At 36.5% G+C, this 12478-nt stretch overlaps 1 protein-coding gene across 1 annotated transcript; it reads right to left on the bottom strand.

Moving 5' to 3' along the window:
• Window positions 1–485: 485 nt before the first annotated feature.
• LOC100720113 (olfactory receptor 52I2-like) lies at window positions 486–1516 on the bottom strand. Its single transcript, XM_003463426.2, has one exon. The coding sequence runs from the start codon at window positions 1443–1445 to the stop codon at window positions 486–488; it is 960 nt and encodes a 319-aa protein (XP_003463474.1). The 5' UTR covers window positions 1446–1516.
• Window positions 1517–12478: the final 10962 nt, after the last annotated feature.

Raw genomic sequence — 12478 nt, 5'->3', positions numbered from 1 at the left:
AACCATGACATGGTCTATTTGTGAATACATGTTCAAGAAGGGATTCATCAGTTACAGAGCAAATTAGAGACTCGCAGCTTCTATATAAACACATTTTTAAAAGGAAAAATAGTTTTAAAAATTGGGCAGTTGATGGATTGATAGGGGGAGGGTCAAACAAAGATTCCAAAGAGTTGATTACTAGGAAAAGGGCCTGGTACAATATTAGTGTTGAAAACATGGGGCAAAAATTAAGGAAATAAAACTACCAAATTACATTCTGTACACATTATGTCTTATTCAGATACCAGTTGAAATTATAAAAAAATCTTAGAATACAAGAATCATTCCCCTTAATTTCTTGCTTGAAATAAAAAATTATAAATGTTTATCCTGTACACTTTCATCTTAAACTTCTATAATGCCAAGTAAATCAATTTAAAGTCCACAGATTTCTGCACCATCATTGTAGATGACTGGAAAGCTAAAATTCTACAGATTTGTGGTCATGAAACTTGATAAAAGACCATCGGCAAATTCCATATTTTCTTACGAATTTCTTTAGTCCTAATACCATAAATGATGGGGTTTAAAGTGGGTGGAATAACCAGGTACAAGTCAGCTAACAGCACTTGAGTGTGCAAGGGCACAGTGTCCTGCCCTAACCAGGCTACATAGAGAGATGACATTCCAGGTAGAAAGAATAGAACCATCACACCCACATGAGAGCCACATGTGGTTAATGCCTTCTTCTGAGCATTCTTTGAGGAAAGATTGAACACTGCCCTGAGAATCAAGATGTAGGAAGCAGCGATGAAGGTTACATCAGGACCTACAATAATGGAGGTAGAAATTAAACTATAGAGATTGCTGGGCATGGGATCAGCACATGCCAGCTTGGCCACAGCCATGTGCTCACAGTAAGAATGGGGAACCACACTGGAGCCACAGAATGGTAAATGACTCAACATCCAACTCAATGGAGTCATAACCATAATGCCTTCCAACACAATGGTCATGTTCATTATCAGCACCACTTTAGGTGTGAGAATTCTCTTGTAATGTAGTGGTTTGCAGATGGCTACATAGCGATCAAAAGCCATGGCCAGCAGCAGCCCTGTCTCTATAGCCGTGGCTGAATGGACAAAATACATTTGAGTAAAGCAAGCATTGAAGCTGATGGAGCCATTTCCTGAGCAAAAGATTTTCAGCATCTTGGGTACCACGGAGGAAGCCATAACAATGTCCACAGCAGCCAGAATGCACAGGAAGCAATACATAGGCTCATGGAGAGTGGAATCCATGCAGATTACAGTCACGAGGAGGGTGTTTCCTAGCAGGGTGATGATGTACATGACAGTCAGTGAGAAAGCCATCCAAAGATGTGAAGACTGCAAACCCGGAATTCCCACAAGGAAGAAGGTGGCAGGATTTTCTACTGTGTGGTTGTATGGTGACCCCAGCATTGTGTGTATGATTCTTTTCTTCTTATTATAAGGTATAAAATGATGAAACAAAAATTACAAATCTCTCATATTTATTTTTGCCTTGGTTTTGGTAAATCCTAAGGGTTTTCTCAGCTTGTAAATATTCTCAAGAACAGAATAGTAACATCTGATAAAGCTATATCGTTCCATTTTTCATCTTTTTCAAGTCTTTGTCTTACTAATTTCTGTTCATTGTTCCAGATTATTTCTTGGGTTGCCTCCTTCGAAAACTATTCTCTTCACTCTTGCTTCCATTTCTTGTTAGAATGGTACTCTTCTTCTGGATTCGTAAAATGTCCTAAGTTAGCCTATGAAATATTTAAATGGGGAATTCCATTATTCTACCTGTGAATGCACTCTATGCTCTCAATGTGTGTCATTTTTATGTGCAGACATATACCAAGTATCTGATCCTTACCTGTGGAATGCATGTGCATTTGTAAAGATATGTGTAGTCATGACAGTAAAGTTTCCACAACTTCATGACCAACCAGAGATAAGAAATTATCTTTCAGTTCCAGGTTTAGTTACTGAATTTAATAAATATTGACTGAAATAATGAAATTTTTTAGGTCAAGCTTGTCAGTGTTCATGTCCTCAGTTTACAACCTACAGAAAAAATTTCAGGAAACATCTTTATGGTTAATGATATTCAGTAATAGGTTCAAGAAAATGAGGTAACTAGAGAACATTATCCCTTTCCATCTGAGATAATGAATAATGAGGCTTTTCATCATCTCTACCTTCTTTTAGTTACCTTGAATTATATTCCATGAATATTTAAGTACACAAAATTGGGGATTATATTATGGATTAACTCCTATCATATTTTCTCATGATTCCTCAGTAAGGTTAACCCTGTATTCATGATAAAGTACCAACATATTCTAGAAAAAAGATGCTTTATCTTGTAGAACTTTTGTTTGAACATAGTATGTGATATATACCAGTATATTTTGAAAAATATAGTATTTATAATGTGATTATAGCTCTGTATTTTTAATGTAGAAAGTCATCTATACATGATAGTTGACATAACTGAAATGAAATATTTATCCAATATCACATAGCAATTATGCAGTGAATCTGAGATACAAATCTGAGTCTTGCCCCTGTGGCTCCCAAGAGTTGAACCCACCTAAGCATAACAGTTCAGACATAGAGCTGGATAGTTTTTTATAAAGTATATGGCATTACTTTGCTGTAAGACTGCACATACATGAACTAAGCTTCAAAGCTTGGGAATTTCTGCTTATTACTGAGCCTGCCCTACACTCACCTGATTCAAATGGTGCTATAGATAAAAGACATGGTAGGATAAATCAGTATTAACCACCAACACTGCATGATATCACTTTGTTGTTTTTTTCTTTTGATTTCATTTTGAGTTGGGCATTGTGTATAAATCAACCACTCTCTGGAAATCCTCCTTACAAAATCCCTTCTTTATTTAATGATTTCACTTGGCTTTAGAAACTTTCAGTTTTACTTATAATGGAACGTAAGAATTCTGTATACTTTTAGAGCCCCACTCAAAATGTGATTTCTTACCTCATCGAGGTAGAAAAACCTTGAAAGATTCATATGACAGAGATGAAAACCCTACTCTGTCACCTTGTAGCCGTTTTCTCTTGATCAAATTATGTAAACAAAAAACTCTCAATTTCTTCATCAAAAGGATGGAAATAATGTACTTACTTAAAAGGGATTTTTCTTGATACTTAAATGATAAGCTATGTAAAGTGATTACTTATACAAAGGTGCTCAATACAGTGTAGCTAATTAAAAAGGAAAGTGTCTTACCTGCTTCATCCTAGAGCCCAAATTGTACCAAATATCATACTTAAATATGTAAGCCCAAATTAATACATTAACACACACTTGTAATCACACACACACATGCAAACTCTTACAAGCACATACACACAAACATACATGCATGTACATGCATGCTCATTCCCCAACTGAATTGTACTGCCTTAGTTTTCTATTGGCCTTCTGTGACTTAACACTGACGATGTCTCGTTCAGCAGCAATATATTATAAAGCTCTTTGGGTCCCAATGTGGTGAACAGTCTACTGTACATTGTATGGCCACTATTTTAAGCCTACTATTTATAAGCCTACTGTTTAAGGCTCTTAGTTTAAAGCTTTCATCTTCTTACTCTGCCTGTTTACTTTTTATTTTCCAGTGTCACATCTGTGAAAAGGTCGGTCTTATATATACTTATATATACTTAGCTCTAATAACAAATTCTAAAAGTGGTTCACAACTGTGCTTCTGTATTATACTTGACAAAATTGAAATGAGATTAAGGATGGAGAAGTTATTTGATATCTGTCCATTACATAGGCCATTTAGTACTTTAACTTTTTTTCCTATTACTGACACATCAATTCTATCCCTAGGGTCAGGGACAGGGAATTTGATCTCAGAACTGGACTCTCAAGATCCCATGTGTGAAACAGACCATGTCAATTCCAATTATTTTCTTCCTCAGACACTTATGGCCTTAATATACTTCACACTTCTCAAAGCATCATCCTAATTGGACAACAAATAACAGAGTGACTTAGCAGTAGTCCTAATACAAAATCCCAGAGCTCTTACATTTCCAAGCTATTTTCATGAAGACCTCTTATTGTCAAAGTTTTAAAATATCCTGATTTTAGATATCATTTCCTGTGTCTTCCCTCAATAAAGGATTTCCAGAGTAAATAGTTGCCATAAAATTATCCACTGATACTGTCTCTATCTTCCATCTTTTAATTTCTCTTCAGGGACTTGGATCCTAGATCCTCCTGGATTAACTGAATAAACAGTTGAGAACTTGAATGATAGATTTCTGTTCCCAGATCCCAATTGTTGCAGTAGACATTTTCATCATTAACTAAGTATAAACAAACATTCACCTGACTCTCCATCCTAAGAGCACATATCGTCCCTTTTATTTCCATCTTAGAGAGCTGGACATTGATTAACTCCACACCCAGGTGCACACAGAAGATTTAAGGACAGTCTTCAAGAGTATTTTAAAAATCCAGCTGCCAGAACCTGATGAAAAGCTGTCATCTTCATTGAAACAAATAAAACAACAATAACAAAATCATAAGAACAAGAAATTCTGTGCAATTTGACACTGAATAAAGTAGAAAAGTCCAATGTTAGACTGTTAGATCCTTGCAGCATGTAACCCACAAGGTAAGGCATCTTCATTTCTGAATCAAGAGAAGACAGGAGAAAGCTTTCAAAGTAAACGATGGCTTAGAGTGACAAAAGTCTGCATATTCCTAAGGCTGCTATACCTGTTCTGGAAGCCACCAGTTCACTGTCCAAGGATCTGAAGAAGAGCAGAGGGTCCAGAATGTCTACCATTCACTCATCTCTGATCTAGTACCTTCTCCTCCTAGTTGCCCCAGGATAAACCAGTCTTTTTCTGAGGGCAACTTCACCTTACCCCCTGCCCCAACCTTCCTCTCTCCAATCCCAGCATTGCCACCTGACATCACTTTTATGCTCTTCAAAGTGCTTTTTCTTTCTTTCTTTCTTTCTTTTTTTTTTTTTTTTTTTTTTTTTTTTTGTCTTTTTTCATTTTTATCGGTACCAGGGATCGAACTCACAACTGCCTGCTTGCAAGGCAGACGCTTATGCCGCTAAGCTAAATCCCCAGCCCCCAGAGTGCTTTTTCATTCCCTTTATTTACTTTTCTTCTTGATCTTCTTGATTTGCGTGTACTGTAAATCTTTTCAGACAAAAGGCACTCGGGTAGACAAGCTGTCTCTTTTTTGAAGTTTTATTTCTTTCAAACTGAGATGAACAGTGAACAAAGATCTGCCAACAAAGATCTGTCACCAATTCATTGATGCAATTTAGTATCAGTGCCTCATGTTAGGACTGATTTTTTGATTGGCCTATAACCTATCTGCTAAAGATGCAGCAACCTAAGGTACACAGAATGACAAATTTCACACTTTGAATGCACAGATACACTCACATAACCCCTCCCCAGGCCAACATGCAGACACAATTGCTTCCTGACTGTTGAGAGGCACTTTTCAGGAAGCTCTCACCAAACTCCTAAAACACACTTTCAGTCCCAGGCCCAAAGGTGGCTTCAACTCTTGACCTCACCCAGAAACATGGAAATGAGATCTTGATGTTCAATCACTAAAACCTACTCAAACAAATCACTTCACAACAATAATTCAAACACAGACTATCAGAGAACTTTTATATAGTATTTAGAGCATGGGAAATTCATAATCCAAATTAAAATTGTTTTAGAGGTTTAAAAAAATAAAAGTAATGCAACTCACTTAAATAGAGCTGTATTTTAGAACACTTCATGTCGCCCTACCTGAGTGTCTCCTTATCCAACCAAACATACTTCCAATCAGTTCCTTTGCTTAAGTCTTTTGTCACAACTCTGCTTGGTCCCTGAAAACTGTTTTCCAATCATCCCAAGGTTGGACTTACCTTTCTTACATATTTGAACTATAATCATCTGTTCCATTTCCTCTCCAATCTCCTCCATCCTCCCATTATTTTCAGAAGGAGCTCTCGGTATAAGCAGTATGTTCCAGACATTGCCAGTCTTTTTATTGTTGTGTTGAGGATTTAAAATCCTCTTTTTTACATGACTCTGGGCTTTAGACTCCTCAGAGTCATCCCCAATCCCCACACCACATAGTTTTCTCAGTTCAATTTCTGTGATAGGCTCTTTTCACCCAAAAGAAGAGGAGTAAAAATACAGAACCCATCAAGAGGAGCTACAGGGACTCAAAGAAAACAATACAGAATTATGCTGAGTATTGGCCTCTTCAAAGCCCTCCCTCTGGGAGCCCTCTTCAATTAGATACTCAATCACCCTGTCTTTTCCCTGGACAGCCTGACTTCACTTGGCCTTGGCCCAGCAACCAAACGCTGTAATTCCTCCAGAGGCTCGGTTTTCTCTGCACTGTGTCCCTGGGGCTTTTCAGACTGCAGGCAGAGGTGGTTGCCCAGTGACTAAACAGTCTTTGTTTCTTCAAGTCCTCAGAGAATGCCTAAATGTTAGAGTAGTGAATAAAATTTATTATAAATAGGAATAAAAGCATTGATTGATTTAAATTTGTGAGAGCCTGCTATCAGTCAGTCATTCTAATAGATGCTTTTTATGTTTATCTCATTTAATTGTCTCAAATTCTGCAATAGCTACCTTCATTACATATACATTTCATAGACACAGTGATATACATAGAAATAGCATACACAAAATTAATAAAACAAGAACTCTAGATTAAAATTCTAGCAAATACAATGCTTTTCACTTTTTTGTATATCTCATGTAAGTGAGTACTATTTTAAATAAGGGTGTGCCAACTAGAATTTCTTGGAGATAATGTTTTTAATTCTTTAAGTATATATCTACAAGGGAATTTGCTGCATTACATAGGAGTCCCATTTTTAGTTTCTTGAGAAATATCCATACTCTGCTACATTGTATCTTTTAAATCCCTAACAACAGCACACAAAGGCTTCAATTTCTTCACATCCTTGCCAAAATTTATTATTCTTTTTTATGTTGACATCTCAATGAATAAGAAATAGTATTACGTTGTAGTTTTCGTTTGCATTTCTCTAGTGGTTAGGAATGCAAAATATCTTTTCATGTTAGCTTATGTCATCTTTACAGAAATTCCCATTCAAGTCTTTTGCCCATTTTTCACTGGAATATACAAAATCTGTTGAGTTTAGGACTTCTTTATTTACTAGAGAAGAGACCCTTATCAAATATCTGATCATGTATCTTTTCTTTCATTCTGTAGGTTGCAAATTCACTCTGCTGTGTCCTTTGTTACATAAAATTACTTATGTTTCATGTAGTTCTTTCCGTCTGTTTTTGCTTTTGTTGTTAGGAATATACTATCTACTGCAAGAAGGACTGAGGATCAGGATGCTTGTTCACACAAGGAGACCAGTTCAATCAGACTGTTTTCAACCCGGCCAATGCCCGCTGCCCCTCTGCATGGAGGAAAAACAACAAGCTCCGTCCCGATCAGCCACTGGGCTTGCAGGCACCCCTTGGTGCACCCCCACTGCTGCTGCTGTGTGGAAGGCACCACGCTGAGGAGGCCACCAAGCTCCACACTGGCTCATGCTGCTGGGGCATGCCTGAGTGCCTCAAGGCCTGGGTCCCACTGCGTGGAAGAAAAAACGTGGAGCTCCACCCTGGCTCAGGCAGCTGTGCTGGACTTGCCCGCATCAGCACTTTCTCACTGCCACAACACAGAGGATGACCACCATGCTCCTTCCTGGTTCAGGCTGCTGAGCTGTGCGGTTGACCCAGCATGCTCCTCCCGTGTGCTGACCCATAGAATCACCACACTCAACCTTGGTCAACCCCTTGCCCTCAGCTTCCCTTCCCATCTCTTAGTCCAAGCACTGCTGTGAACATTTGGCTTGCACTCTCCCTCCCAGAACCTTGAACTGCGGTGGACTGGCAGGGCTAGTTTGACAGGAGACTCAGTGGGCTCTGGCCCAGACAGAGGATCCTGGTAGGTACTGGTCAATATGTACCCAACAATCGGGCTGACATCAACCACACAGTAGGATCCTGGGATGTATACTGTCAAAAGTTGTGACTATTGGGTTTAATAACCAGATATTGGACTGTAAGGTGAAAATGACAAAATGAAAAACCAAAATGCAAAACCAAGGCAACACTGAAATGGAAGACTTTAAAAGTCTACACCACAGATCTCTGAAAAGATAGCAATGAAGTAAAGAAACAAATCCATGAGGCTATAAAGGAAATCAAATTAGAAGTAGTGTCTTACATAAAGACAGAAATATCAACCCTAGCAAAGGATTTGCTCAACATAGCTAGGGAAGAAATAGATTAAAAAATACAGGAGCATGGGAAATTGATTGAAACTGAATGAACAATGTAGAAAACAAGCAGAATCCATGAAAAAAATTCAAAGAGAGTTCCAAGAAACAAAAAATTCTACTGAAACCTGGCAAAACTGTTTAAATGAACCTGAGGATAGAATTTCAGACCTTAAGGACAGGATCTCAGATAGTGATGATGAAAAGATAGAATTTATAAAAACAATAAAGCAGCATGAAATGACAATCCAGCAACTTCAAAATGATGCCAAGAGAAATAATACAAGACTAATATGCATCAGCGAGGATGCAGGAGACAATGCAAAGGAAATAACTAAGCTGTTCACAGAAGGAATAGAAGAAAATTTCCCAAACATGGGGAAAGAATGTGACATACAAATAAGTGAAGCATATAGAATGCCAAACACTCATAACCAACATAGATCTACACACAGACATAGACATACAGCATAAAAATAGAATATTAAAGCTGTTAGAGGAAAGACACAACTCACCTATCAAGGAAAGCCTATTGGAATCACAGCAGATTTCTCAGCACAATCCATCGGGTTAAGATGAGCTTGGAGTGAAGTATTTCAAGCCCTAAAGAAAACAACTTTCAACCCAGACTGATGTACTCAACAAAACTATCATTCAAATTTAATGGAGAAACAAGATACTTCCATGATGAAGAACATTACTTTGAAAAGAGGAAAACCTAATGCTACCTCTCAAGCTGCTAGAAAAGGAAGAGCGAGTTAAACCCAAAGTGCATAGAAGAGAGGAAATTGTAAAGATTAGAGCAGAAATTATTGCAATTGAAACAAAAAAATACAAAAAAATAATGAAACAAAGAGCTGGGTTTTTGAGAGGATAAACAAATTGATAAACCTCTAGTCAACCTTATCAAGAAAAAGAAAGAAAAAACTCAAATCCATGCAATCCATGAGACTGAAAAGAGGAAAATGACTACAGATCCCACAGAAATTCAAAAGATCATGCATACCTACTTTGAAAATACTCACATAGGGTGGAAAACACAGAGGAAATGGACAGATTTCTACAAACATATGAAATATCAAAACTCAATCAAGAAGATATAACAGTCTTGAATAACCCAATATCAGACATATAATAATTAAGATCCCAGACATACAGCATAAAAACAGAATATTGTGATTAAAAACTTACCAACAAAAAAAAAAGCCCAGGTTCTGATGGATTTATGGCTGAATTCTATAAGAAATTTAGAAAAGATTTAATGCCAATACTCCTTAAACTCTTCAGTGAAATTGAAAGAAAAGCAGTCTTCCCTAAATAATTCTTGGAGGCAAGTATTTCCCTGATACCAAAACCAGAGAAAGACTCAACCAAAAAGGAAAAGTACAGACCAATCTCACTAATGAACATTGATGCAAAGATTCTCAATAAGATACTGGCAAATAGACATTCTATCTCTCATCAAGAAGATAATACACCATGACCAGTGGAATTTATTCCAGGAATGCAGGAATGATTCAACATATGCAAATCAATAAATGTAATGTACCAAATTAACAGAGCCAAAAATAAAAATCAAATTATCATCTCAATAGATGCAGAAAAAGCTTTTGATAAAGTCCAACACCTGTTTATAATAAAAACCCTACAGAAACTCCGAATAGATGGTATGTATCTCAATCTCATAAAGGCCATTTATGACAGTCCAACAGCCAATATTATACTAAATGAACAAAAACTGAGTTTTCACTCTAAAATCAGGAACAAGACAAGGGTGTCCACTATCCTTACCCCTATTGAATATAGTTCTAGAAATATTAGTCAGAGCAATCAGAAAAGAGGGAGAAATAAAAGGAATAAGAAAAAGAAAAGAAGAAATTAAATTATCACTATTTGAAGATGACATGATACTCTACATGGAAGACCCCCAAAACTCCATTAAAAGGCTACTAGAGATAATAAACAAATTCATCAGTATAGCTGGATACAAAGTCAGTGCTCAAAAATCAATAGTATTCCTGTACACAAACAAAAAACTCCCTATGAGGGAAATTATGAAAATATCGCTCTTTACAACAGCATCTAAAAAAATGAAATACTTAGGAATCAACCTAACCAAGAAGATAAAAGATCTATATGCTGAAAATTATACCTCTTTAAAAGGCGATTGAAAAGGATATTCAAAAATGGAAGGATATTCCTTGCTCTTGGTTAGGAAGAACCAAAATTGTAAAAATGGCCATACTCCCTAAGCTGTTATACATATTCAATGTAATCTCAATCAAAATACCATTAACGTACCTTACAGATCTAGAAAAAGTGTTTCTAAAATTCATTTGGAAACAGAAGAAACCTACAATAGCAAAGGCGATTCTCGGCAACAAAGGCAAGGCAGGAGGCATCTCAATTCTTGACTTGAAACTATACTACAAAGCCACAGTAATAAAATCAGCATGGTACTGGCAAAGAAACAAACCTGAGGATCAATGGAACAGATTAGAAGATGCAAACACTACTGCAAAGACACTCAGCCACCGTATATTTAACAGAGGGGCTAAACATGTACACTGGAGGGAGGATAGCCTCTTTAGTAAATGATGTTGGAAAAATTTGACATTGCACATGCCAAAGACTAAAAATAGAGCCATGCCTATCAACTAAACTAAAATCAAAATGGATCGAAGATCCTAATATGAAAACAGAAACACTAAATCTACTGGAAGACAAAGTAGCTAAAAAGACTAGGGGTAGGGAGAGAATTCATGAACAAAATGCAAACCACATGGGAAACACTTGGAAGAATCAACAACTGGGATCTCACTACTAAAAAGTTTTTTGCACTTCAAAAGAAATCACCAACAAAGTGAAAAGAAAACCCATAGAATGGGAAAGAATTTTAGTCAACAATTCCTCAGACAAAGTACTTATATCCAGAACATATAAAGAACTGAAAAACATCAAGACCCCCAAATTCAAAGACCCTCTCCAAAAATGGGCATTAGAGATGAACACACAGTTCTCAGATGAAGATATACAAATGGAAAATAAATACATGAATAAATGTTCACCATCACCATACATTGAGAAATGCAAATTAAAAGTGTTGATATTTCATCTCACCCCAGAAAGAATGACTGCCATCAAGAAAACAACTGATAACAAATGTTGATGAGGATGCAAGGAGAAAGGAACACTGCTCCACAGTTGGTAGGAGTGCAGACTGGTGCAACCACTGTGGAAATCAGTATGGAGATACCTCAAAAAACTAAGATTGGAAGTTTCATTCAATCCAGCTATTCCCTTCCTGGGTATTTTCCCAGAAAAATTGGAAAGGTCATGTCACAGAGATTTATATGCACCCATGTTCATAACATCACAATTTATGATAGCTAAATCTTGGAAAGAACCAAAATGCCCAGCAACTGCAGAGTATATGAAAAAAAAAATGTGGTATTTTTATACAATGGAATACTACTCAGCTAAAAAAAAGATGATCTTGAGGCTTTTATAGGTAAATGGAGGCAACTTGAAACTATCCTCATTAGTGAAATAAATAAGACTCACATGAGCAAATATCACATTGTCTCTCTAGTGTAAGAAACAATAAAAACTGACAATGGGATCAAAAAAGTATAATAGATACTGTGAAAGCGAAAGGGAAGGAAAATGCTCTAAGGAGTATAATAGTATGTATGGTGTGTAAGATAGATGACCTTATTACTGAATTTCTGTTGGAACATTGAATAAAAGGATTTGTACTATCAGTGTTTGAGTGTCTAGCCATGATTTATGCTTTGATTTTTTGACTTTGGCAACTATTTTTTAAGATGACAATGAGAAATGTAGCAACTAGTGATTCTACGATGATAATTTTTTAATTCAATAGTGTTCTACCCTTTTTTCTGTTTTCTTTAATGTTCTCTTTATTTGAAAAAATGAACAATATGCAATATAACAACCATTGTTAAATTTCTTTCATTCTGTTTTGAAGATCTGTATTGTTATTGTTTTGAATCTGCTGTTGTTGTTTATGCCTTTGGCGTTTTGTTTTTCTTTTCTGACTTTTCTCTTTTTTAAATAAAATTTTTAAAAAGGAATATACTATCTCATTATTATCTGTAATCACATTGTTGTATAATAG

This window comes from Cavia porcellus, unplaced genomic scaffold (assembly GCF_034190915.1).
Source record: "Cavia porcellus strain 051 isolate PalLab524CR breed Dunkin Hartley unplaced genomic scaffold, mCavPor4.1 scaffold_9, whole genome shotgun sequence".
NCBI lineage: Eukaryota > Metazoa > Chordata > Mammalia > Rodentia > Caviidae > Cavia > Cavia porcellus.
This window is presented reverse-complemented; position numbering and strand designations above follow the sequence as displayed.